Consider the following 27619-nt stretch of genomic DNA (forward strand, 5'->3'; position numbering starts at 1 on the left):
TAATGCAGAAGTAGCCTCCAAATCCCACACCACAAAAAAGGACTGACATTCGTGCCGTTCACCATTCACTTTATTCAGACACCCAAGCATACCGCTCTGCCCGCAAGGCTACAGATGGTCTCCTCTGCACATGTCATTTCCACAGTAAAGAAAAACTCCATCGTTCCCAGATCCGTGAACAAAGGAAACTCTTAGGACTTCTTCCATTCGTAGCAGAGACAACAGCCCAACCAATCAGCAATGCTTCATCCACAAAATGCCCATTTCCTTCCCCTACCCCCACTCTCCCCTCTTTTAAAGCTGCAAAGGTTACAACAGTAACATTTAAAATCTACTCACTTTAGGAGAAACACGGTGAGGCACTCATTAATTTATATCTAAAAGTAAAAATAAATAATGAGGTTCTTGAACAGGACAACTTCCTCTAGGTCAGAAGAGGACTACAGCCTGGGGGTGAAACGAGAGGTTAGCAGGTACCACGAAATGGTAGATTGTCTCCTCCTTGAAAATCTCTTGCAGGTTGACACAATTCAGTAGGATTAAAAAAGGCCTCAGCTTGCACACAACTTAGGTGAAAAGCACGGACCCAACAAACTAGGACACTATTTCGCACTCGACTTTGATGAACTGAATCAAGGACAGGGTGGCCCACCCTGATGAATGACAGCCTCCAAACAAGGGGCTCAGTTAAAGTGAGTTTTGACACCATATATAGATTCCTCAACTCTTTGGAGAAAGCCCATGAGAAGCTGGATCAGTCTTTAAGCCTCAACTAAGCCTGGATCTTCTTTCTCGACGTAAAACAGCAAAAGCACCTGCGAGGTGGAGTTATCAGTAAGAGTGCCCTCTGGACTTTGAAGCATGAGGCCGGGAAGCAGAAAGATCTCTGGACAGGTCTGGGAAACACAAGAGGCAAACCACAATCAAGTTAGGCAGGCCTCACAAAAGAGAAAAATCTGTTGGGGGTCTTCGAAACAACAACATTCACGAGTGGGCAAAAAAAGGAAACAGGGCGATAGCCTTCAGACGTTGAGGGCAAGTCCGTCGAGATGCTTTGAGATTCTCGGCTGAGACAACGTGTGAGTTCAGCCTCCGTGCGCCACCAACACCGCAGCAGACGTGTCCCGGAAGGAGTCTCCACAAGAGTCCCTCTTCTTCCCCACGACTCCGCTGACACGAACACCCAACACACATCCTCCCCTGGCCTGTCACACTCCAGCTTCCTGTCTGACCCTCTCAGCCCTCGGCTCTCTGTTCTCTGGCAGTGGGTCTTGGGTCTTTACCGCCAGGCCCGATTCAGGAGTTTCACTTGTGCCAGTCTCTTAGTGATCATGGTGGCAAACACCAGGCCAAAGAGGACACTGCTGATTAGCACGTAGTCATAGTCGTCCTTCAGGACGTCAAACTGCTTGGATGGGTAGACTCGAGTTTGGTAAATGTCCAAGCCGTAGGCCACAACCTAGAAGGCAAAAGGAGCGAGAAATACGTAAGGAAGGTGGCCAGCGGTCCACCATGACCTCAAACTCTGGTAAGAAAAGATATGGAATCCTCAGCTGTCTTCTGGGGCGAACCGAAAAGCAGCGATCACACACAGCGGCTGTGGGCTCTACTCACCAAACAAGTGGACTCCAGGCCTGAGGGAGCCGTGTAAATCCCTCGCATTCGAGAAACCGTCTGGTTGTAGTTAATGAATCGCTCTGCGTGTATCTGCACGTCTGGAGAGTATGGGATTAGGTTCTCCTCTCTGCAAAACATCAGCCAGGACTGGCATTCAAAACTCCTGCAAGGGGATCTCTTGGCTGCCCTTTTTGAGTCCCAGGAGGTTTCCAGGCCACATATCTAGCCTCAGATCTTCCTTCAACATCTACTTGCATCACGTAGTTAAAAATTTAGCAGCTGAATGTCAGCAAGGGCTACAAGAAAGAAACCTGTGTGGAGAGTAAGATCTGGATTCCTACCTCGTTCTAAATCTAAGAAAACAACAGAATGCAACTTCACCCTAGAGGAGGAAAGTCAGGGCCACTCTAAAACTCACCCACAGAGCCACACTAGGCCAATTCCTGCTCTTTGCTCCACAGTGACTCGGTCCGTGCTCCTTGGAAAACCCTAGGATCCTCCCACGTGTCTCCCCAGCTTCAGCCGCCCCTCTCTCCAAACCAACACCCCCTTTCCCCCTGTTCCCCTTTTCCTGCTCCCTCTTCCCCACACCCCTAAGTGAAGAGGATTCGGGACAGAGGTGGAGAAATATGCAGAGATGATGGCGGTCAACACAAAAAATGACTACTAACAATGCCAAGCTTTTGACTTCCCCACATAACCCAGCCCCCATGGCCTCCCTGAGCTCACTTCCTAGTGTCCCCCCATCCCTGCTAGCTGCTGCGGCCACTGTGGCCTCTTCCCTGCCTCTGGCTCACCAGCCATGATCTCAGGGCACAGGCACTGGCTGCCCCCTGCCTGGAAGTCTTCCCTTACATCCACAGGCTGGCTTCTGACCTCCTCCGAGGCTTCACTCCACAGTCACCTTTCCAGAGCGGCTTTCCCAGGCCACCCTCTCAAATTTCACCCCCAGGTACCCCTCCCCAACCCTTCATAGCCCCAATCCCTTTTTGATTTTCTCTCCGTAGCATTTACAAGTACCTAACACAACATCATTTCTCTTGCTTATCTCATTTAACCTCCTCCACCAGAATGTTAAGCTCCATGAGGGCAGAGAGTTTTGTTGGATTTGTTCACGGCTATGACCCCAGCCCCAAGCACAGCAGAACGGCAGACAGCAGGCCAAGGACCAGGTTTGTTCGATAGGTCACATTCTCAGGGTCAGAGCCTTCAGCACCACCTGCAAGGTCTCACCTGCTTTGTTCTGTTGGGATCTCAGGACGGCGGGGATCCAGCAAGGCCTTAGGAAGGGAAAGAATTGCTCCGGAAGGTAGCCCAACTACACAGAAACAAGTCAACAGAAGTAAATGTTCACACAGTGATCCAATCCCAAATCGGGGCTAGTCACAAAAATGTCATTATCACAGAAATTTAAGATAGTTTCAAACCAAAAATTGGGTCACTGAAGTGCCCTTAAGTGGCCAAAAACAGTAATTCAAGAATACACATGGGTCTGAATGAAGGTTCCCACTTTTGAAGATACTGGTTTCTTCACACATCATCCTGAGACCTCAGGAAATCAAGTTCTAGAATCAAGAAATGGGTATGATGAGAGAGAAGAGCGCAGAAGGCCACTTGATCTCTTCAGCCCTCTCCTTTCCCTCCAGTGACAGCCGCCCCAACAAAGCGGGCGTCCCCGCCGCTGGCCGAACACCAGAACACCAGGTGTGTGCGTGTCGCTGCAGGCCACAGGAGAGCCTGCTGGTTACAGGATGGAGGGACCAAATCTGGGAAACCCACAGATTTGAGAATAAACTAGTGATCCAAGTGCCTGTCGGAGCTGAGAGTCCCTGACATCTCTAGTAAAATCCAGCAGACCAAGCAGCCTGCTAAGCTGTCACTAAGTCCCGCACCCAGACACAGAAGGAGACCCTAACCCCTGCGGGTTTCCGCAGTATCAGCACAGACATGACATCAGGGCTCAATTTGCTGGGTGAGGTGAAAATGCCTGACAGAGAAGTGACGTGGCTCATCAGAAATGAGTCGTGCCGTCTCTTACAGGTGACAAAGCCAGACTAAGGAACTTTCTCGGCTGAAACAAAGCCCTCCTCAGTAACCTCCCCTACGGTGGTCAAACAGGGTGTGCCAGTGTCGCGTCTCCAACCGTGTCCTTCAGTGTGACGCCCTACGGAAACCCTGCCACCCCGGATACCCTCCCCTGGTCACTCACTGAGCAGGTGCCGGCTGGTGATGCCCCGCTCGGTGATGGTGGCTTCCATGGCACTGATGGAGGAGGGGAAGATGTAGGACTGCTGGAGGACCTGGGGCAGCTGGGGACGGTCCAGGGAGCTGAAGGCGGTGGCGTTGTACTGCTCGGTGCCCTCGTAGAGCTCCAGCGCGGTAAACTCGTTACGCCGGGCCTTGGTGTTCCAGTACTGGTACTGCAGAGAGAAGAGAGGGCAGCTTGGGACGCGGCTGCTGGCTCGGCGGGAAAGGGGAACTTCCACAGGAAGCCAGCTTTCCGACGAGCTACACGTCCAGGGAGGAAAGAAACCACCCAGCACCCCACTTTTCTTCCTTGCTGCCAAGTTTACTAACTTTCAGGGTAGTTTTATCTAGTTTTATCCAAAGTGCACCATAAGACAAAAGGGGTTTTCAAGATACTCAGAAAGCAGAACAGCAAGTTAGCGTTTGAGCGCTTATTACGTGGCAGGCGTCGTCCCAACCTAGGCCACAGGACACTCTGCTCTCTCTACTTCACAAATGATGCAACACACTGGCTCAAATAACTAGTTCAAGGTTATACAGTCAGGAAAAGGCAGGGCTGGCATCAGCCCCAGGTGGTCTAATTTCTGAGCCTGTCTCAACTGCCATCCAGGGGTTTGGATCCTACAAAAACACAAAGCAGCCACTGGTTGCAACAAGAGGCGATGAAAGGATTCGAGACACGGGGAGACCAGCCACGCGCTCTTGACTGTGTCACGTCCCTGGTAGTGACACCTGTAGATCTGCCCCTCCTTACCACCACCCAGTTCTCGGAGTGCACAATGTGGACGGGGCCCTTGGCTTTCCTCTGCACGGAGGAGTGGATGATGCGCCCGGTGACACCATCAACGAGGAAGATGCCGATGAAGGTGCGCTCGTGGTGTATGTCTGTGCTCTCCGTCACCACGGCCAGCAGGTTGGGGTTCAGGCTCTGGGGAGAAGGAGAGAAGAGGTCCTTCAGAACCACGATGGCAAATCACGAGCTCCACTCTGCTGTGAGCCCTGGGCAGTGCGGGAGACCTGGAGCCTGCCAGCCTGGAGGAGAAACCAGACCTCCTGGTCAGAAGAGCTTCCTATTGGAGTTCGTCTTCCCTGCACTGGATCAGAGTCCCTGGGTGCCGCGTGCCACACCGGGTGCTTGGCCTACATCGCCTCACTGAATCCCATAAACCTGTGGTGGAGCTGTGGCTCTCCACATTTGGTAGGCGAGGAAAGGCTCAAGGTAGTCAGTTACGCAACCTGCTCACGTCACAGACACACCAAATGGTTAACTCAAGATACAGGTCTGCCCACTCACGGACCTAAGTCATCATTGCAGCGACACTGTTTCTCTCCACCACTGCCCTCCCTACCACTAAGCCAATGGCCGAGTCTGCTCTGGTCTTCCCTGACCTGCTGGTACAATGTGACACAGGGCGGTCACCCCTTCTGGAAACACCTTCTCCGCCTAGTGTCCGTGACACGTGCCCCCCTGCTTCTCCTCCACCCCACGGACCCCTCCTTCTCAGTCTATTCTGCGGAGTCCTCATCTCTTCGGGCTCCTGGACCTCGTCTATGCTCGCTCTCATGGTCACGTCACCCACAGGAGCTGGCAATGGCCAAGGCTGTGTATCTATGTCAGACTCTCCCCGAATTCCAGGCTTTGACAGGCTGCCATCTCAGTATCTCTTCGTAAATGTCCCATCTCACACCTGACACGCCCCAAAGGGAACTCCTGTCCTGCCCCTGCCTAAAGCCTGCTTCCCGTGGGCCCTGTGTCAGGGTCTAAGACCAGAGACCTCCAAGCCATCCTGGACTCCCCCTTCTCTCTCTCCAGCACAGACCCAAGCATCCCATCCATCAGCATATCCCACTGGCTCTACCTAAAGACACACCTGGAATCTGGTCCCTCCTCACACCCCACCGACCCTGGTCAAGCCGCCACCACATCCCTGGGGTTACTACAACAGCCTACGCGGTCTGCCTGCTCTCTCCCTCGGCCCTCTGGTCTCAACACAGCAGGCTGAGCGAGCCCTTCATCTTGGTCGTTTACGTCACATTTGTGTTCCCAACTCCCCACTGGCATTCCATCTCACGTGGCCTAAAGGCCAGAGTGGCAGCTGTGGTATGCCCCGCCACCTGCCACCCTCCGACCTCAGCAGCCTGGACTTTCCTCACTTACCCCATTCCAATCACACCATCCTTGCCATTTCTGGAACACTCCAGGCCCACTCTGGCCTTCCTGTCTAGAAGGTTCTTCCCCTGCTATCACACACTGTCCCTTCCTCCTTCCGTCCAAGTTTCACTTAGGTGTCACCATCTCAGTGAGGCCCTCCTAACATTCCTATTTTAAATTGCACCCCCTTCCAATCCCAGCTCTCCATTCCTTCTTCTCAGTTTCACATTTTTCTGTAATCAACCTCTAATTTGCTGTAAACTTATCTATTTATTTTCATTATTGGCCTCTCCGGAATATATAACAGCCTCAATTTTGTCTATTCTGTTCACTAACGTATCCCAGAATCTAAAAAAGTACCTGGCATCCTCATAGCACTCAAAAAAAAATGAAAGAAAGAAAGAAAGAGAGAGAGAAAGAAAGAAACAAAGAAAGAAAGAAAGAAAGAGAAAAGAAAGAAAGAAAGAAAGAAAGAAAGAAAGAAAGAAAAAAAAGAAAGAAAAAAGTACAGCTTCCCCTCTGTGGTATTCCTTCTAAACCCCAACCAAAGTCTAACCGTGAGAAAAACATCAAACAAAAACTGCCTACAAAACACCTGCCCAGTACTCTTCAAATCCACCAAGATCATGAGAAACAAAGAGAGACTGAAAAACGGAACAGAGTGGAGGAGACTAGAGAAACAGGACCACTATGTGGAGCATGGGGTCTGGGGCTGGGGCCTGCGGCAGAGAGGGACCTCAGCGAAAAACCTGGTGAAGCCCGAAGAAAGTCTGGAGTTTAGTTAACAGTCTTGCACCAATGCCGGTTTCTGAGTTCAGACAGATGTACCACAGTCTCCCAGGAGAAACCAGGTAAAGGGTGAATAACCAAATTCGATGCATGGTCTTTGCAGCTTCCCTGTAAATCTAACATTAGGCCAAAACAAAAGGCTTATTGAAAAAAGACTAAACAATGTGTGTGATGAATATGAATCTATTCTTTTTTTTTCAATCTACTCTACTTTTTCAACACAGAAAAACACAAGTACTCTAGTAAATTTCACCTCATAAAGGTAAATCACATAGTGAATGTATTTTTCTCTAGTACAAGTCAAACGTACTTTAGAATTTGTTATTTTGGTTGTTCTGAATAAGTCAAACTGACTGCAGTCACGTGGAAGGCACCCATCAATAAAGATTTCAGATCAATGGCTCCAATAGCATTAATTACACAGCAGTACACTAACCACGGTCTGTGTTATCGTCAATCTTCAAGACAATCCTGTGACGTCGGTGCTCTTATCTCCGGTATATTCTTGAAAACAGACCTTCGGGGAGCCTACCCAAATTACCCAGGACAGAAGTTAGCCTGCGGCAGAGCTAAGTCTGTACGTGGACAGCCCAGCAGGCCTGCACTCTGCGGCACGGCCTCACGCCTGGGGAAAGCAGCCTGCTCGTCAAGGCTCCCGGGTCGCACTACCCTGTTCTATCCCATCTCCTCCTCCAACTCAACCCCCCACTCTGCAGAGGGTGTAACCAATGACCACTACTACAAGGACTGCATTCTCTCCCCGAGGTGCTGCAGCCCACTGGCCACCTCTCTGTCTCCCTCCCTTCCCCACTAACTAGTGTCGGACCACAGAGGTGGGGTTTCTAATGGATCAGCTAAGGCTCAACCCCAGAAAGTTCTATCAGCGCTACCACTAGTAACAACAGCTAACCTCTAGTGGGTAGCGGCCACGCGCCAGGCACTATGCTACACGTGAGCATTCGTGTGATCACACAACAACCCTAGGAACAGGGTATGTTATACTCGTTTTACAGACAATAAATTAAGGCTCAAAGGAATGAAATGACTCACTCAAGGTCAAGTATCTGCCAAATCCTAGAGCCAGAATCCAAGCCACTGCCCCTCTACTTGACACCAGACTGCTGAACCGTACCTTATAGAGCACACTGCGGTCCCCCATCACGCGGCCCTGGGAATGAACGTGCTCGCTGCTGCGCTTCCCCTTCACCTTGACGATGCGCTGTACTTCTGGGGGAATAGTCAGCTCCCAGCTTAGCTCAGTGGTAAGATCCTAGGGCCAGGGCAAGAGAACCAGCACTTATAAACTGGAGAGCACTTAAAAAAAAAAAAGAAAAAAAAGAGGGGCGCCTGGGTGGCTCGGTCGGTTAAGCATCCGACTTCGGCTCAGGTCATGATCTCACGGTCCGTGAGTTCGAGCCCCACGTCGGGCTCTGTGCTGACAGCTCAGAGCCTGGAGCCTGTTTCAGATTCTGTGTCTCCCTCTCTCTCTGCTCCTCCCCTGTTCATGCTCTGTCTCTCTCTGTCTGTCTCAAAAATAAACGTTAAAAAAAATTTTAAAAATAAATAAATAAACTGGAGAGCACACTTAGACCCACAAGAGCTGTAGCCAGATACGTCCCATACTCCTCTATTTGGGGCCTCTGTGCTGGAAGAAATGGAGATCAGAGCTCCTAAGAAAACAGTAATAAGGATCTAGTTTGTGCAGGAGTTTTGGAACTCTCGGTTTGGTTCAGAAAGATACTAAAGCTAGTAAGAAAGGAGAGGAATATTCCATGGTATCTCACTGTTTGAGTAAGAAATATCCAAAGAAAGTTTACCACTTTATTACTGAAGGTGAAGATTCCTAGGGGTGCCTAAGTGGCTCAGTTGGTTAAGCGTCTGACTTTGGCTCAGGCCATCATCGTACTCTTCATAGTTGGAGCCCCACTTTGGGCTCTGTGCTGACAGATCAGAGCCTGGAGCCCACTTCGGATTCCATGTCTTCCTCTCTCTCTGCCCCTCCCCTGCTTGCTCATGCGTGCACGCTCTCTCTCAAAATTAAGTAACATTAAAAAAAAAAAAAAAAAGATTCCTGTATCTGAGGCCAGCAGTAAATTACTAAGCTGGCAGGGACCCTGAAACATTACAGGAAATATTTTTTGGTTTTTTTTGGTTTTTGGTGTGTGTGTGTGTGTGTGTGTGTGTGTGTGTGTATGTACACAGTTTTTGGTTTTTTTTTAATTTACATCCAAATTAGTTAGTGTATAGTCCAACAATGATTTCAGGAGTAGATTCCTTAGTGACGCTTACCCCTTTAGCCCATCCCCCCCCCCACAATCCCTCCAGGAACCCTCAGTTTGTTCTCCATATTTGAGTCTCTTCTGTTTTGTCCCCCTCCCTGTTTTTATATTATTTTTGTTTCCCTTCCCTTATGTTCATCTGTTTTGTCTCTTAAAGTCCTCATGTAAGTGAAGTCACATGATTTTTGTCTCTCTCTAATTTCACTTAGCATAATGCCCTCCAGTTCCATCCACGTAGTTGCAAATGGCAATATTTCATTCTTTTTGATTGCCAAGTAATACTCCATTGTATACAGATACCACATCTTCTTTATCCATTCATCCGTCAGCGGACATTTGGGCTCTTTCCATATTTTGGCTATTGTTGATAGTGCGGCTATAAACATGGGGGTGCATGTGTCCCTTCAAAACAGCACACCTGTATCCCGTGGATAAATGCCTAGTAGTGCAATTGCTGGGTTGTAGGGTAGTTCTATTTTTAGTTTTTTGAGGAACCTCCATACTGTTTTCCAGAGGGGCTGCACCAGCTTGCATTCCCACCGACAATGCAAAAGAGATCCTCTTTCTCCGCGTCCTTGCCAACATCTGTTGTTGCCTGAGTTGTTAATGTTAGCCATTCTGACAGGTGTAAAAGCATATCTCATGGTGGTTTTGATTTGTATTTCCCTGATGATGAGTGATGTTGAGCATTTTTTCATGTGTCGATTGGCCATCTGGATGTCTTCTTTGGAGAAGTGTCTATTCATGTCTTTTGCCCATTTCTTCACTGGATTGTTTTTGGGTGTTGAGTTTGCTATGTTCTTTATAGATTTTGGATACTAACCCTTTATCTGATATGTCATTTGCAAATATATTCTCCCATTCTGTGGTTGCCTTTTAGCTTTGCTGATTGTTTCCTTCGCTGTGCAAAAGCTTTTTATTTTGATGAGGTCCCAGTAGTTCATTTTTGCTTTTGTTTCCCTTGCCTCCGGAGACGTGCTGAATAAGAAGTTGCTGCGGCCAAGATCAAAGAGGTTTTTGCCTGCTTTCTCCTCAAGGATTTTGATGGCTTCCTGTCTTACATCGAGGTCTTTCATCCATTTTGAGTTTATTTTTGTGTATGGTGTAAGAAAGTGGTCCAAGTTCATTCTTCTGTATGTTGCTGTCCAGTTTTCCCAGCACCACTTGCTGAAGAGACTGTCTTTATTCCATTGGCTCTTTTTTCCTGTTTTGTCAAAGACTAGTTGGCTATACATTTGTGGGTCCATTTCTGGGTTCTCTATTCTGTTCCATTGATCTGAGTGTCTGTTCTTGTGCCAGTACCATACTGTCTTAATGATTACAGCTTTGTAGTATAGCTTGAAGTCCGGGATTGTGATGCCTCCTGCTTTGGTTTTCTTTTTCAAGATTGCTTTGGCTATTCGGGGTCTTTTCTGGTTCCATACAAGGAAATGTTCTTTATAGTCAAAGAAAACCAATACATATAGCTTTATAGTTAAAAACATTTTTTTTAACTATTTACTTGAGAAAGAGAGAATGAACGGGGGAGGGGGAGAGAGAGAGAGGGAGAGAGAGAATTCCAAGCAGGTTCCGTGCTGTCAGCACAGACCCAGACATGGGGCTTGAACCCACAAACCGTGAGATCATGACCTGACCCAAAATCAAGAGTCGGATGCTTAAAAAACTGACTGAACCACCCAAGCAGCTAAATACATTAGTATACATCCATACTGCATATATGTGGAGCCTTGGGGGCGGGGGGTGGGCAGGGAGAGAGACTAGAAAGGGACACAAGAAGGGCACTTGGGTGGCTCAGTTAGTTAAGCGTCCAACTTTGACTCAGGTCATGATCTCGCAGTTTGGGAGTTCGAGCCCCGTGTCAGACTCTGTGCTGATAGCTCAGAGCCTGGACCCTGCTTCAGATTCTGTGTCTCCCTCTTTCTCTGCCCCTCCCCAGCTCATGCTCTCTCTCTCTCTCTCTCTCTCTCTCTCTCAAAAATAAATAAACATTTAAAAAAAAAGAAAGGGACACAAGAGCCCCCCAGGGTCCCGGTGCCATATGCTGCTTCCCGATCTGAGGGCCATGTACACAACCGCGTTCCTCTTGTGAACGAGCGAGCCGTAACCTCATGGTTCTGCATTTTCTCAATACTGTACATTGACAAACAATGGATTTAACAAAATAATGAGGTAGAAAACATACTAAATAAAAGGAAGAAATTTCACAAATTCCACTAAGTAAGAAAACCTGAATATGAACCCCACACATTCTGTGGTCCATACCACCATGACTCCAGTATTTACAAATGCACAGAAAGGACAAGGGAGGATGCACGGCCAACTACTGACACGCACTCCATCTGCAGAGGTCTGCTCATGTTCTGTGTGCTTCTGGATCAATATTTACAACATGCGTAACTTAAGTTGTTTTTTTTTTTTGAAATAAAATTTGTATTAAGAGCAAATCAAGCTGCACCGCCACCGGCTCCTGTGAAGCCATTTGAATGCACGAAAACCTCCCCAGGGGGTAAGGTCGCCAGTACGCTCACCTGGAGGTCAACGACCCAAGACTGCAGTTGGCTTATTTCCCACGTAAGCTTAGTGTCCTTTGTCCTCCTTTGGCTACTGTTTCCTCCCATATGTCCTTAGGACTCCACTGATCATGACACCCATGAGTTTGCTCCCCTCTACCACAAAGAACCATCTCTTTCAAGGTCCCGTTTTTATCAACTTGAAGGGACAATTTTTTTTCACCCACAAGACTAAAAAAGATGTTTTCCAGGGAGACCGTTCCCGTGCTGTTTCTGTAAAGATCGGCTGCTACAAAACGTCAGGAAAGGACACTTTTTTTTTTCTTTAACATTTTTAGGACAACAGCAGCTAAAACTTAGATGGCATTTATCATGTGCCGGACATTACTTCATGTGATTTACACCTTCATGTGATTTACAACCTTATGGGGGTAGATCCTACAATCATCTTATTTCACAGATGAGAAAACAGAGGGTTGGAGAAGTCATAAGCCCGAGGTTACAAAGTTAACAAGTGATAGAGCTTGGCTTCACTCAGACAGCCGGATCCAAGCCCTTCAGCTCTACACGGTATTGCCTCTCAAAAGACCCTGCAGGACAGGATGGAGGGCCTCTGGTGAGTCCACAAATCCCTTCTGTCCACAGCCCTACTAACGAGGCCAAAGTCAGCCCCTTGTGAACCTCAGAGCTGGACCCCAGAGCCAGTGTCTAGACTGTTTGCTAGTGCGGGGCTCAAGTATGTCAGCATTAGAACAAATCAATCTCATATCTAAAAATAAAACTCAAAGCACACATTCCATCAGGAGTGGGTCAATAACATCATCCTCGTACAGAAAGTACGACTCATTACTCAACCCGGGTTCCCACCTCCCACCCGCTCAAGGATGGACAACATCCCTTCTCTCTGCTATAGAAAAAGAACATGGAATAAAAACTCCCCAGGGGAGGAGCACTTGGGTGGCTCAGTCGGTTAAGCGTCCGACTTTGGCCCAGGTCATGATCTTGTGGTACAGGAGTTCACGTCCCAGAGCCTGCCTGGGATTCTCTCTGCCCCTCCCCCACTTTCTCTCTCGCTCTCAAAATAAACTTAAAAATTTAAAAAAAAACCTCCACGAGGGCAGACTTCATGTATCGGGCACCCCTCTTTCCACAGCACCTAGACCCTCGTCTGCCACATAGCAGCTGCTCAGTATGAAAATGACCGCGAATCAGACATCGGGATTATGCTGATACGTCTACAACAGAATGCATATGCTATGATCCACTTCTTGGCGGAACATCCGAGGGACACCCTTACTCCTCCCCAAAAGGTCCTGCCACGAGGCGCCTTCCCTACCTTTCGAAGTCGATATCCACGTAGCCGTCCCTGTTCTGCATCCACCAAATAGAAGAAGATGGAAGGGGCGAGCTCATGGAGCTGTCGCAAGACATTCCGAGTGGCTGGGAACGCCGTGACCTTGAAAACCCCAGACAGCCCAAGGAAGGAATTAAAGGAAAAGGACTCTCCATACAGTTTCTCAAGACTCGTTACTGTTCACCTCCAAAAAGAGCCTTAAGAATAAAATAGCAAATCTTAAAAGAGTTGAAGTCCACTGACCCGACGTGGGGCGTAAGTCTACTTTTGCTGAGAGCCCGAGTTTTCTCAGGTGCAGGAAGAGCCATCGGGTGGCTCAGAGACGCCCCTCAAGCCCACACACGTGCTGGCTGCTTTGACCAGCTCCGACCACACACCTCCCCCCACATCTGACCCTCCTGGATGCCCTCCGGCCACTCGAAAGTCTCGCACCTTGTACTCATCATCGATCAACAGCAGCACCTTGGCGTAGTCTTGATCCATGATGGGGAGAAGCAAAGACTGCAAGATGGGGCGTTTCAGCACCGGGGGGGCCACCTGACTCCACTTCCCGAAAATGGGATTGAAGACATACAGCGAGCTCATTCCCGTCTCCTGAAATGGTCAAGCAGTCAGACTCCACCAACCAGAAAAGAAGGCAAACGCTAAGGGTACATCTGGAGAGCTGGGACCTCAGCTCAGCTGTGACAGCCTCCCCAGTGCCCTCTGGGTGGATTCCCTCTGTGCAAAATCAAGTCCTGCCTCAGCGGGAACGGTCCTTGAGGCTAGCGTGTCAGAAGGGAAACAGGTAAACTGCCTGTGGCTGCAAAGTTAACCAAGCACCGGACATGCTGAGGAACAAACAAAACGGTCAGGCACCGACCGATTCGGCAGTGTCTACCAAACCGCCTTTCTAAGGACATAGAGTGAATCCACAAAAATCCAGCTAATTCTGGGAGGCAGAGAGAAACAGCTTGTGTCCTGCTCTCCCTCGTCTAAAGAGAAACCGGTGGCCTGTGTCCCTGGGAACGAGGAGAGCTGGCTCGTTCCAGGTCTGGTGACGTCACACCTCCTCCAGAGCCAACCGCCCCCCCATCGGTCCAAGATGCTCCCACCACTCAGGCAAACAGCTGCCTAACCCCTGAACACCCGTCCCTAGCTATCCCAGCATTCCAAAGGCCCCGGAGAAATTCGGCTTGCAAAACACTGAAAAGCCACACCTACTTTGGCTCAAATCCGAGGAGGACAGCCTCACCTTGTCCTTTACCAGAAGGGTGCACTGCGGGGGGTGGGGGAAATGGGCGGTAGTTCTCTGGACCATCAGTTTAAAGGAGGAGTCTGGCTTGACGTTGGGGAGATACTGTTTCCACAGGATGGTGCCAGAGCTGCTCTCGATGCCAAAAAGCTGCAAGATAAACAAATAACTGGCTCGCTACTAGAGAGACAAGCCGAAGAACCGACCCTATCCTGGGAGACTAGAGCTGGCCCTGTCCCCTACCAGAGGCTTTTTGCTTCCCACTCGGGGAGCCTCAGAAGGTTTGGGTACCCGGGGCTTCAAACGCCCTCACCTTGCCTGAGGCCGTCACCATCACCATCATCTTCTGGAGGTTAAATTCGTCTCTGGCTAGGGTGTCAATGTTGACCTCATTCTTAATCTGGCTTCGGGGCTTCCGAGCGTCGTAGAACATCTTCCAGAGGTGGGAGGTCCATGCCTGCAGCAGGATGAGCTGCGACGAGAGGCGTTTCAGGAACATTCCCAGCAAGCCGTCTGGTGTCAAGGAAAAGGTAACACAACTGAGGCTCCCTCCTCATCGGACTAGGTGTTGCCAGCAAGGGGCTTCTCTTGGCGAGGGGTCTCTCCCGCTCCTGTGGGGCATTCAAGTCATCACACGCCAGGCTGCAAGTCTAACGGGCAGTCCTTTGTCTGAAGCTGCCCATCTCACGCTCAGGTACAGCCATGCAGGAACTTCCGAAACCTGCTTTCCTGGCTCACAGTACTCCACCTCCTGGAATCTTGGGAGAGGAGACTAACTAGGAGGTCAGGGGTCAGCCACGCAGGCTGTAGCCATGCTGGCATGTCTCCGCCACGGCCCGCATCCAGAATGGCCAGAGGAAAGCTTCTGGGTGCCGCGACAAAGCCACAAGAGGGGAGAGTATCGGGGTGCAGGACTCAGAGGCAGGTGCACTGTGGACAGGTACTCCCATTACCCACTGCTTCGTTCCCACCCCGTCAGCTATTTAACCTATTCCCGACAGACCAAGTGATGACTGACCCCCAGAGCTATCACTCACTCCACCCCACCCCGTGACTGAGGATGCCACCCTCGAGTCTCCTCTGGAGGGTCAACGTGGCCATCGGAGCCAGCCAGTGTGAATAAAGAGCACGGTCTCTGGTGTCGCCTGAATTAAAATCCCAGCTCTACTACTTATTAGCTGGGTGACCCCTGTACATAACCTCTGACCTCTGGTTCCTCATCTGTAAAACCACCTGTCGTCTGCTGGGCTATTGGGAAGATTAGACCACAGGATATACACACAGGACTTCACACCATGCGGGGTCCACGGCGAGCGTTCACTGAAAAGTAGTGCCTTTGCATATCCTACTTTGCAGCAACCTCAGCTCAAGGAAGAGGAGAGCCAACGGGACAAGTCACAGCCCCAGCGGTCCATGCACACACGGTAGGCACCTCATCGATGCCGGCCAGGACAAACAAAGAACCAACCAAAAGCTAGCCACGCGAGCAGGGAACGAGCAACAGGGCAGCAGGAAGCAGATTTTACCTTGAATTGCTGGATCCGGGCAGCAGAAATGAATAGTAAAGTCAAATTAATCCTCAGCTCAAGAAAATCCACAATGCCTACCGGGGTGCCCGGCCCAGAGGAGGCCGAGGAAACACCAGCTGCGGAGTGAGGTGAGGGGAGGGAGGGAGAGGCGGGAGGCAGGACTGACCAGACGGGAGTGAACCAAGTCCAGCCTGCGGCTTGGGACTGGCCGGCGTCAGAGGGCACCGCCAGTCACCACGACAACCGCACCCGCCCAGTCACACCTCTCCAGAAAGATGTGGCTGGGGTTTGGGGATGCCTGACACAGTGCCTGGAGAACCGAGGTACCGAGGCAACAGTAGCTGTCATTCTACTGAGCCAAGCTTCCTTTCCCTCAGGATCTCGCCACAGAGGGATGCACAAGAGACTCCTTCAGAAAGAAGAACGGTGACCTAAATCCCATGGCCACAAACGCCCCGGAAACTGGTCACAGAGCTAGGTCCACACAGACTGGCAAAACGACTGCGCCCAGGAAGCCGGGGAGGCCACGAGCCAGCGTCTCTTGTGGTCTAACTGCCAAACCCATTCCCGGGGCGGCCCCTCCAGCAGCCCTGCTGTCCCGGCCTCCGAGCCTACCCGCCTTCTTGCCAAATTCGCCTTCCAGCTCAGCCTGCGCGCCAGTCAGGGGCAGATCCACCGTCTCCAGGCACACCACCTCCGCCAGCGACTCCTCCCGGCCCCACAGCACCACCTTCCCTGCTACAGAAACCCCGGTTACAAAAGCCAAGCCCGCCTCCCCCATCGCCGGAACGCACTCTTCTCCGTGGCTCAGGGATTCCAGCAGCCCCTGCGGGAGACAGAGAAGCAGCGGGGGAAGGGGGGATTCAGCAGCTCAAGTAAGGGGAGTTCCATACCCCACCCTAGCATGCTAAGGGATTACTCAAAAGCAGGTGACATATGGCTCTAAGAAACATTCAGGCTACACTCCGCTGGAATCTTTGGCAGCAGCCGGTCCACAGACCCCAAAATAGAGTCTGACTAGAAATCTGGGCAGGCCTGAAGAAAAAGAAGAGGGCCGAAGGAGGTCTGCTCACCCAGCTGCTGCAGAAACAGCACCAGGTGGTCCTCCGTCTGCACCAGGGCCCGGTAGCCCACGGAGTCATCCTTCTTCAAGAACACCTGGATGTAGAGCTGTGGGCAGAGTGAGAACCACGCAGTCGGCGAGCATCCGCACGCCTCTGAGCACCAGACCCCCAAGGCCGAGGCATAGGGAGCGGTTAGAGGCCCGGCTCACGGTGTTATTCGCTGTGTAAACGATACGGCTACCACTCAGACCCCCCACGAGGTAACGTGAACTCGTCGGAGCCGACGCAGGGGTGCTAGGCTGCAGCTCGGACCTCCCCAAGGAGGAACCTGCGTGCTTCCCGGGCGCCGCGTCATTCCTCGTGCTCCAATCCCCCGCAAAGCGAGCAGAAGGCTCAGATCAGACGTTCCATTTTGGAGACGAAGAAGCCACGGCCCCAGACAGGCTGAAGAACACCCTGAACGCGCAGAGTGGCAATGCGGGGCGACAACCGCAAGTGCAGGCTGTGGCACCGGTGACCCCTTACTAGCTCCGTGACTCTGGGTGGCATCCTGAATCTCACCAGGCCCAGTTTCACTGGTAAAATGAGGGTAGTAGAGCCACTTCACAAGGCTGGTGACAGGCGGGGTCCAGTCGATTAGTGCGTTTATGAAAAGCTCAGCACAGCGCCTGGCACGCTCACCGCTTGGCATAAATGACACCCGCCTCTGCTGTGATTCACAGGGACTTGCGACAGGTCGGCTGCTCAGGAAGAACTAGAACCCGTGTCCGGAGAGCCCTAATCCAGGGCCCCAGGCTGCGAGCTGGCCCTGAGGAAGCGAGGCTCACGGTGAGAGGCTCACAGGACAGAGCAAGACCAAGGCCCCAACTCACCCGCTCTGGCCGAGTGCCATTCTGTTCCAGGCTGAAGGTGATGGTGGTGTCCAGCAGCCGCCGACCCGTTTCCACTAAGTAGAGATTGATGGTGTAGGTCTGGTTGAAGCACGCCAGTGAGTCCTGTGGGTACGGACGGCACGGGTTAACTCGAGAGATCCCCCAAAGCAAAGCCCCACAGAGGACGTCCAAGAATTGGGGTGAACCACCCTAGAGGGGGACCAGGCCAAAAGAGGAAATACACGCAAAGGAAAACAAAAGCAAAAAAGAAAGCTTAATCCTGAGACGGAAGTAAGGTACCTGAGTCAACAAACAGAACTACAACTGCCGTACTTGTTGCAGAAGGAAGTCGGTGCGGCGCAGCAGACTTCCCAGAGGTAGGGCCACAGAGCTCTCCAGAGGAGCTTCGGGGACGGGGGACGCAGCAACAAGCGTGCCACCCAGGGTCCCACACTCTGCCCCGATGCAGATGCACAGACTACCACTTGGCAATACCAGCCAGGACCGCAGAAGAGACAGGGAAATTGAGCGCCAGGGGCAAAAGTGCTTAAGAACAGATTCTAGGGTCTCTCCTTCCAAATTCCCAACTAAAGAGGATCCAGAGAAACCGGAGTTCATTTACAGAACGTGGCGAACCCCATGTGAGGCTGAGGGCTCCGGGAGACCCGCTCCAAGCCTCAGCTGCTCCCAGCTTCCCTGGAGGGCCGCCCCTGTCTCTAGGTCTGGCACGATGCCAGATGCCCAATGCTAGTACTCAATGCCACACTGTACCTGAGGACTAGACTTCTCCGAAAAACTCCCCAGTGACCCATCTTCAGAACTGCTAGGTTTCTGCGGGGGAGAAGAGAAGGACAGGAGGAGAAAATTTAGCCAAAGGGTCATTCCCCAGGCACCAAAACGAAGCTCTCACTTCTGTGTCGTCTCAGCCCCTGGAGAAGACAAACCTCACTCCTGACTCTTGCCCAGAGAGCCTGTGCAGCCCTTAGCAGCCCCAGGGGAAAAGTGAGGTTGTAATATTAGGGTTCATTCCCGGGGACAAGGGGGTGTGCAGAAAGTTCTGTAGAACCAGCGAGAACTTATTTCTCAACGGCTTCCTGCCCCCCGCATTCCAACCGCCCCGACTTTTGGCTCTCAGGGCTCCTGGTAGATAGGAGGAGATGCTACTCTCAATACTCACCACTTCGCTCCGACAGGTCATGACCGCAGCCACCGTCTTCTCCCCAGTGGTGGCAAAGCTCACTAGGGCAGCCTGGGAATAAAGCAAAGTGCCACTTCCTAAATGGGGCCCGTACCAGCCAGTGGCCTTACAGAGGAGCACCTCTACAGGGAGGTCCCCTAGGCCTTGAGGCTAAAAGTGCTCCTGACTTTGGAGCACAGCAGCCAGGGCACATGAGAACAGACGAAGGCCCCAGGTGCGTCCATAGCTGCACATAAGCCTTTCCCCGTACCTCCAACACAGGCACAGGCCAGTCATAAATCTCATGCTGTTATTAGTATCTACACGGAAGCTCGAATTAACACCCCCACCCTGCTGCAGACTCAGAGGAAGGCCCTAGTTTTACTCTCAACATTCTTTGTGACTCTCAGAAAAAAAGTGTTCCATTTCTGCTCTAAGGCTAACCCCTCTCAAAGCACACACAGAGATGTCTGGACCCGGAGGAAACATCTACAGATTCAGAGGCAGGGTTTTCTAGCTTCGTGACTTGGCTAGATCCGCCTGAATCCTATGCTGCCTGCGGTTACCTGTGGGAAGTTCTTGAGCAGACTCAGGACCCCGTGACGATAGTGCAGCAGAGCATAGTGACTCGGAGACAACTGCAGGAAGAACTGGGCCCGAGAAGGATCCACCGGGTTGGGCTGCGTGGGCAGGACCCGGGGCTGGAACCCACTTGCAAATTCCAAGTCAAGAGACTGAAGGGCAAGAAGAAAGAGGATTAGGGCTAAACGCAGGCAAGTCACTGATCCACTGATCCATCCCAGGCCTGCTTCCCCTGCCCCACTTTGCCAGTGAAAGTAACTAGGCCATGGCATGTGGCTCCGGAAGCTCCCATTCAGGTTCCCCAAAGAGAGGAGTGGCCCATTTCCCCTCACACCAGGTCAGCCAGAAGCCTGACCTTTTCCCAGCAACTGCCAAGGCTCAGGAAGGAAGCAGCATCACCAGGAGAAAGACTTTTCTAAGCGGCAAAGCCAAGGCCTTGGGCCAGAGGGCCGCAGCACTACCTCTCACCTGCAGTGGGATCTGTCTCAACTCCCACTCCGTCTCCAGGGCCAAGGTCTGGAGGGACCGTGAGCTCGGATCAGGACACACCAGCACAGCCTCATCCACCACACCACAGGCTCCGGTGAGACTCTGAAGCCAGGGGGTTGAAACCCTGACCTACAGGAAAGATAGCCTAGTGAGAGGTTCGTGAGAATTTTTACGTTTCCCTCTCGGCTCATCAGCAATGTCACCACCAATCTCACGGGGGGCTAAGCTCAAAGGTTCTTCACGGCTGGCTCTAAAGGACTTCTTCCCATCCCTCCCAACCTCTCAAGAGCTCCAAAGTTGGAGAAAATCAGGATTTTGTTTCTGGTCACTGGAAAAACATACCCAGTCGTCTTTAAGACCTGATACTTCAGGTAAGCATTTCTCCACTATATTTATCAAATGTGGTTTCCTCGCTATCTCACGGTATCATCTTCTAAGAAACTCACAGGCAATGAAAGCAACCTATGTAATTTTCAGCCGCCCCAGTAGAGCACCGTGTGCAAATGTGAGGGCTTTAAACAAGCACTGGATGAGAGGAAAAGAGTCCCAAGTGACCAGAATCAGGGACCACGAATGGCTTCCGGCCAAGTTCTCTGGTCCTGGATGCAAAGAAGGGCTCCATCTATTCCCCTCCACAATCCACAAGGCTCTTCAAGCCGATGCCTTGACCATACCTGCTGAACAATCTCTCCATCTTCCACGTTAAACTTGACAATGTTCACGTGGCTGAAGGGAACGACTCCGAGGGCCCACACCACCCCAGAACCGTAGGAATACATCATCTGGTAATGGATGCTGTCACTAAGAGACAGAAGAAAAAAGGCAAGGAGCAACAGCTTCAGCTGTGGGACAGGCCCATCTCAGGGGTCCTCTAAAATCAGTCAGGTCCTGGGGCACCTGGGTGGCTCAGTCGGTTAAGTGCCCGACTTGGACTTGCCCGACCTGGTTTGTGAGTTCGAGCCCCGCAATGGGCTCCGTGCTGACAGCTCAGGGCCTGGAGCCTACTTCAGATTCTGTGTCTCCCTCTCTTTCTGCCCCTTCCCCACTCACACTCTGTATCTCTCTCTCTCAAAAATAAACGTTCTTAAAAAATAAAATAAAATAAAATAAAATAAAATAAAATAAAATAAAATAAAATAAAATCAGTCAAGTCCTTAGCCAGAAGTCACAAACTAGCAGTCCCCAAGTAGGTTTTGTTTGGCTCACAGTTTTGTTTTGTTTGTTTGTTTGTTTTTTAAATAGTCGTCAATATTTAGAACTGAGACTTTACAGGGGCGCCTGGGTGGCTCAGTCAGTTAAGCATCTGACTTCGGTTCAGGTCACAATCTTGCCATTCCAAGTTCGAGCCCCACATGGGGTTCTGTGCTGACAGCTCAGAGCCTAGAGCCTGCTTCGGACTCTGTGTCTCCCTCTCTCTCTTCCCCTCCCCCGTTTGCACTCTGTCTCTCTCAAACAGGAATAAACCATAAAAAAAAAAAAAAAAAAAAAAAGGAACTGAGACTTTACATGTAAAAATCAGATTTCTAGCTCTTCTTAAAAGTAGGAATGGCACCCCCAGGCATTCCTATAGGGCGCCAATCTGCTGGGTAAGGCTGCCCCCTGGAGGCCAGCCAGGCACACTGCAGCTGCCGGCAAGCCCCATTGGGCCTCCTTTGCTCCAGGATGCCATGCACTTGGCCACATAGGAACTTGAGTTTTACACTCTGAAAATGGCCACAGGTCTAAGCCAATCTTTTCCTTTCCTCCCTGCCTCCTAATCTCTCCCAGCTTTCCACATCTAGGACTTCTGGAAACCATCTCAAACCTCACCCTGCTCCTACCCTGGCCTCTTCTTCAGTTGTTCTGATTCATAACATGAATGAAAGGCTGAGTCCAACTGAAGACGCACTTGGGTGGCTCAGTTGATTAGGAGACTGACTCCTGATTTCAGTTCAGGTCATGATCTCACAGTTCATGGGTTCAAGCCCCGTGTCGGGCTCTGTACTGACAACATGGAGCCTGCTTGGGATTCTCAGTCTCTCTCTCTGCCCCTCTCCTGATCACGCTCTCTCTCAAAAATAAGTAAACATTAAAAAAGAAAGAAAGAGGGGCGCCTGGGTGGCTCATTCGGTTGAGCGTCCGACTTCGGCTCAGGTCATGATCTCACGGTCTGTGGGTTCGAGCCCCGCGTCGGGCTCTGTGCTGACAGCTCAGAGCCTAGAGCCCACTTGGGATTCTGTGTTTCCCTCTCTCTCTGCCCCTCCCCCGCTCATGCTCTGTCTCTCTCTGTCAAAAATAAACATTTAAAAAAAAATTAAAAAGAAAAAAAGAAAGAAAGAGAGAGAGAGAAAGGCTTAGTCTGACTTGAACCAGAAGTCAAAAAGCCCAGAGTGTTATGACCAGGAGCAAGTGAGCCACTCCCTTTGCCGGACTGCCTCTAGTGCCCAGTTTGAGAATTTTCTCCTCACTGCAAAGGAAACGCCAGAGGTAGCAAGGCCTTGGAGCGCAGGCCTACATCTAGTGAGCCCAACACCATCCATGTGATGCCAATATAAGGTGAGCCTGAGCCAGAACAAACGCTTCAACCCTCAAGGAGACACAGGGGCTTGTGGAGAGCAGGCCGAGGCAGTCATCACCGGCTGGGAAGGTGGCCTTACCTTTCTGGGAGATGCTCCACCCACTTTAGGTGCCCACTGGAGAGATGATGCAGGGCAAGAGTGGTCTTCTTCAGGACCGCGATGTACCTCACTGATGCCTGCAGGCCTACCAGCCCGAGCGCCTGGAAACTGAGCACAGGTACGGGGGTGAGCACGGCCTGGCACCTCCGGGGCCTCGGACTAGAGGAGACGATCTGGAACACTACCACTGCAGCTTGGTAGGTGAGAAAGCAGGCCTTGGAGCCAAACGCATCAGAATCCCAATACTGGCTCTGCCTGTGCTTGGCTGACTTGAGGAGCTACATTTCCAACCACTCGGCTGTTCTGCTCCCCTGAGACCCCAGGAACCTCCTAAGGGTTGCTCCCCCCGACCCCGGCCCCCAGGACTGCACAGCAAGCAGGTGATCCCTCTACCGTGGCAACCTTCACACAGTACTGCCACTGAAGGCTACGTGCTTGCCTCCCCCAGCCAACAGTGCGTTTCTTGATCTCACATTCACACGTGTGTTCCCACTGTCTGGAGGGCTTGCCAAGTGTTTGCCAAATACATTACTATCAGAAGAGGCATAGGCTACTGCAAACGACCCTGGAACGGAAACAACCCCAGCAAAGGTGTAACAGTAGCCCAAGTTGCTCTCGCAACGTAAAATTAAAACACTGGGAGGTTTACATGACATTCTTATACCTAGGACATCACAGAGTTCTCAAGTCACGGTAAGATGAGGACCACCATTCGAGGGCAAGGATACACTCTGCACCTAGCACAGAAATCTGCGCCTACGGGGGTTCAATAAACACTGGCAGAGTAACCACATGTTCCATGACCTCAACTCATCAAGACACTGGGTGTTTGATGTTCTTTGGCTCTTCGGTGGTCCGTGAGGAAAAAAGCCAAAAGACCCGGAATTGCTGTCCATGCAGACCTGTGTTCCAGCAAAGCCTCACGCCAAGCCTAGGTGAAATACAGCTTCTTTGCCCTCTACCTGCCACTGTCCAAGGTAATCTCCCAATTCAGGCCCCCAATGTTAGTCTCCCAGGAACGCATGATCCGGCCTCCATTGGACACAGTGATTGCATCTGGAAGAGAAAAGACCACGGTGAAGTCATCTCCCCAACTGGCCCTCTGTAGCCTCCTCCGACAGTCTGTGCGCAATGGCCGCACCTCTGACGTATGGACGCAAATGGAAGTTACTTGCGATACCTGTCCTTTCCTTTTGAAAACACCCCTTCTCCTTTCTTAGCCAACCCTGCACAAAGGAAGGAACCAAGGAATGGGGAGATGGGGCCAACACCACGAGAGAGACAAAGCAGGACTCTGCTTACCCTGTCCACAGAGCAGCATGGCGTCCACAGCCCCTTCTGCTGTGCCCTTGTCAACATGGCGCCACACTGAGAAACATGAGAGTCAGAAATTACTATAAACTATAAAAGAGAGGCATCCAAGGAGACAGGTAGGGGAGAACTGAAGAGCTCTTTGTTTGCGTAGCAGTATCCAATTTTTTTCAAAGGAGAGAAGGATTACAGCTAACTGGCAATGGTCTCCTCCCACTCACTAGGTAAGGAGGGGAGGAAGGGTTGAGAGGAGCGACTCTTATCCCAGTCTGAAGTCTCTTCACTTCCCATACCCGCTGCCACCCTAAACGTACGATTGACAAAACAAAATCTCTGTGATCCACAAGAAAAGCAGTGATTGTAAATTGCATGTACACAATCTTAGTGCCTAAAAACATCCATGAAAGCAGCATAAGGAATTGGAGTGGCATCCAAACCTTTACTGCAGAATAAAAGAACGGGTTTTTTGAAGCAGTATCTTAAGAACTCGCAGGAGTTCTCTTACTCGCAGTAAGAGATGCATCTTTTGGCCAACCTGTCCCTAACTTGAGTTGCAGCCAGGAAGACTACCTAAGCCATAGGCCATTCTGGATTCACTATGGTCAGCCATCCCATCCCAAGCTAATGGCCTACACAGGTCACTCACAGATCTCCCCTGTCCGAGAATTTAATGCTGCAATCACATTCTTTTCTGTGGCCACAACCAACTTCTTGGATCCAGGGGAAAATTCCAAGGAGGCAAACTTGAGCTTCCCAACATACTGCTGTCTCCTGAGGAAGAGAGTACAGGGCAGTGACAGGGGTCAAAATCATCACTGCACAAAATATTTAGGGAAAAGACAACTGTGCCAATACGTGAGGTTGTCACCATCTTAGGTCCTTATCTCAGGACACAGGAGAAATGTCTGTTAACGAGATCCGACCAAAAGCAAGATTTCTATGCAATGTAGTCAGAAGCAAACAGAACAAGGAGAAAGAATACACTCTGGTAGATAAGAAGTGCAAGTCTTCCTTTTAAGTTCACATGTTTGTCTCAAGTGACACATCTGACCAAAGCCCCCCTGGAATAAACATTAGTCCTCTCGGTCTTCGTTAATAGAGGGACTAGACGCTCCTATTACACATGAGGAAACAGACACAAAGCCTGTTGTTCACAAGCATACAATCCAACTTGCCCTTCTATTTTCACTGAGCTCTGGAGAAAAAAAAAAAATCATGCAGATTTTCCAACCAAACTCCATAGATGGGGTCAGGCTTCTGTTCTCTACAGCCTTTTTGAGCCCACTCCATGCTTGCGATCCATTTGACTCATTACTCAGACTTCCCTTGGAATAGATCCCGTAACTTTGAACGCCATTCTCTAGCATAAAGGGAATATAGTTAACTCTGCATGGCTCACTACCAAGTACACAGGAGGTGCCCACACATGGCTGTTAAGCAAGAAATACTCTCATCTCTGGCAAACTAAACACACATGGCATTTGCACTAAATTTCTCTTGTGTGGTTTGGTCCGGTTGTTTTTTGTTGTCGTCGTTTTGTCTTCTTTTTTAAAGAAACTGAGCAGATAGACCTATGTGCCATTTGACAGTTTCTACTTGTATTTTCACATACTTAGTTCTTGCTATATCTATTAAATGCTTTATGAAGTACATAGGATAAACGTTACTAGTTTGGTTTTACAAGCAATAAATGACTACTCTCATTTTACACATAACTGAACTAATGTCTATTGAGGTCAGCTAGTTACTGTCAGAACTAGAAACACAAAACTAAGAACTTCGGACTCTAATACCCAAGCTCTCTTTTAAAATATTGCTATCTTTTGGGGTGCCAGGTGGCTCAGTCAGTTAAGCATCTGATTCTTGGTTTCGGCACAGATCATGATCTCACGGTTCGTGGGTTTGAGTCCACAGCGGGCTCTGAACTGACAGCACGGATAAGCTTGCGATTCTCTCTCTCTCTCCCCCTATCTCTCTGCTCCTTCCCCGATTGCTCACGCACACTCTAGCTCTTGTTCTCTCTCACACTCTCTCGAAACAAATAAATAAACTTAAAAAAATACATTGCTATCTTTTATTCGAACTGCAAAAGTAATGCCTGCTCGTTGTAGAAGATATTAAAACTATGTAAAAGTATTTTTTAATCTTAAAATGCTTAAAATACCACCACTATAAACTTTTTAGTGTTTTAGGGTATTTCCTTCTGTTTATTCTTCTATTTGTAAATTGCATATACCTAGTATTTGGGAAGTTGGAATATCACAAGCACATATATATGAATACGCTGTACGCATGTAATATTCACATATTACATTCTAAGGATTTCCACATATCATTAAAAATGTGACTCGAGGGGCACCTGGGTGGCTCAGTCGGCTAAGCCTCTGACTTCAGCTCATGATCTCACAGTTCACAAGTTTCAGGCCGCATCGGGCTCTGTGCCGACAGCTCAGAGCCTGGAGCCTGCTTCGGATTCTGTGTTTCCCTCTCTCTCCACCCCTCCCCTACTCGTACTCTGCCTCTCTCCTGCTCTCAAAAATAAATAAAAAAGCATTAAAAAAAAAAAAACAACTTTTTAGTGTGACTCGAGTTGCCTTTGTCACACTGTCTTATGTCACATACAGATACATCTGCCCCACCAGACTGAGCTCCTTCCTAACTCTGTATCCACAGCACCTAGAACACCTGTTGGCCCATTGCAAGCACTCAACAAATACATGAATCAATGTGTCTGATACAGAAAAGACTGCACAGAAGAGGAGGTATCCAAGCTGGGCTCTGAAGAATAAACTGTTCCCTGAACAGTAATAATAACGGGTAACATTCACTAATTGCATTCAATGAGCCAGGCATTGTACTAATTTAAAGGAACGATCTCACTCATCCTTACAACTACTGCAGGTAACAATGGACTACTAGTAAACCCATTTTACAGATAAACCTTGGCACAGCGCGGTTAAGTCGCTTTCCCAAAATCGCACAACCCTTAAATGGCAAAGTTTAGTTTCAAATAAAAGCAAACCAATTCCAGGACCTTAAGGAAGGGGGCGAGAGTGAGTAAGCGAGTGAATGAATGAGTTAATGGCACCTCCCGGCTGATGTGAGGCTTGCCGGGTCTTACTCTGAGCCCAGGGTCGAAGTTGCCTGGAAGGGAGCAGAAAGGGCACTCGGTTTAGGACCTGTCTTGACCCAAGCCTCTGTTCACATACCCAAGAGACGCCAAGTCGCGGAAGAACGAGAGCTCACCAAGGGGCTGTCGACCCCCGACACCCAGTAGATCAGAAACCTGAGTCACAAAAACAGGGCCTGACGGGGGAGGATGGAGCAGTGACCTCTGACCACAAAGCCAAGCATGCCTGAAGGTCAGGGCCGGCTTCACGGGCTCGCGACCTGTCACCCAGGGACTGGCTTAGAAGTGCCCCTCACGCTTGGTTTAATGCTCTGCTCTGGCCATCTCAAAACTCTTCATTTTTCAACGCGGGGTCCCACATTTTCATTTTGCACTGAGCCCGGCAAGTTATGCAGCCGATCCTGCTGCCTGTAACGGCCCTCCCTTTAGCAACCACATAGGTACTGAGAAAATAGCCACAGATTTCCCGAACAGGCCCCACACGCACGCACCAATCAAACTTGCCCACTTGGTCTTCGTAGACCGCGTCCGAAAGGACAAGCAGGGCGGCCCAGAGCCAGGGCCAAAGAGTCGCCCCTACCGCCGCCGCCATGATAGGAGCCCGGGCCGGCCCGCCGCCGGCCCGG

The 27619-nt window shown here is 50.4% G+C and overlaps 1 protein-coding gene across 2 annotated transcripts; it reads right to left on the minus strand.

Annotated features, from left to right (window-relative positions):
- Positions 1 to 52: 52 nt before the first annotated feature.
- Positions 53 to 27601, minus strand: EMC1 (ER membrane protein complex subunit 1). 2 transcript variants are annotated; one of them, XM_042949840.1, is made up of 23 exons: positions 27485 to 27601; positions 24510 to 24634; positions 23855 to 23920; positions 23515 to 23608; positions 22532 to 22660; positions 20570 to 20696; positions 19875 to 20024; positions 19391 to 19558; positions 18825 to 18896; positions 18419 to 18478; positions 17648 to 17770; positions 16785 to 16881; positions 16327 to 16446; positions 14496 to 14695; positions 14183 to 14332; positions 13381 to 13542; positions 12931 to 13050; positions 7938 to 8075; positions 4619 to 4792; positions 3827 to 4037; positions 2851 to 2935; positions 1615 to 1744; positions 53 to 1459 (listed from the first exon to the last, which is right to left on the minus strand). In XM_042949840.1, exons 1-23 carry the CDS (start codon positions 27583 to 27585, stop codon positions 1280 to 1282), a joined length of 2982 nt encoding a protein of 993 aa, XP_042805774.1. In that variant the 5' UTR covers positions 27586 to 27601; the 3' UTR covers positions 53 to 1279. The 2 variants fall into 2 exon arrangements, with proteins under 2 accessions (XP_042805774.1, XP_042805773.1); XM_042949839.1 differs by having other exon boundaries at positions 16327 to 16449.
- Positions 27602 to 27619: the final 18 nt, after the last annotated feature.

Source organism: Panthera leo, chromosome C1 (genome assembly GCF_018350215.1).
Source record: "Panthera leo isolate Ple1 chromosome C1, P.leo_Ple1_pat1.1, whole genome shotgun sequence".
NCBI classification, from domain to species: Eukaryota; Metazoa; Chordata; class Mammalia; order Carnivora; family Felidae; genus Panthera; species Panthera leo.

What these genes read in the sequence shown, in the direction of transcription:
- EMC1 (XM_042949839.1), bottom strand. Translation starts at nt 27,585, where the DNA reads ATGGCGGCGGCGGTAGGGGCGACTCTTTGGCCCTGGCTCTGGGCCGCC. An exon ending in TTCTCGGACAGGGGAGATCT is followed by an intron (nt 23,921 to 24,509) that starts GTGAGTGACCTG and finishes CATGTTTCTCAG; the next exon opens with TGTGGCGCCATGTTGACAAG. An exon ending in GCTGTTTCTGCAGCAGCTGG is followed by an intron (nt 16,450 to 16,784) that starts GTGAGCAGACCT and finishes GGGTTTCTGTAG; the next exon opens with CAGGGAAGGTGGTGCTGTGG.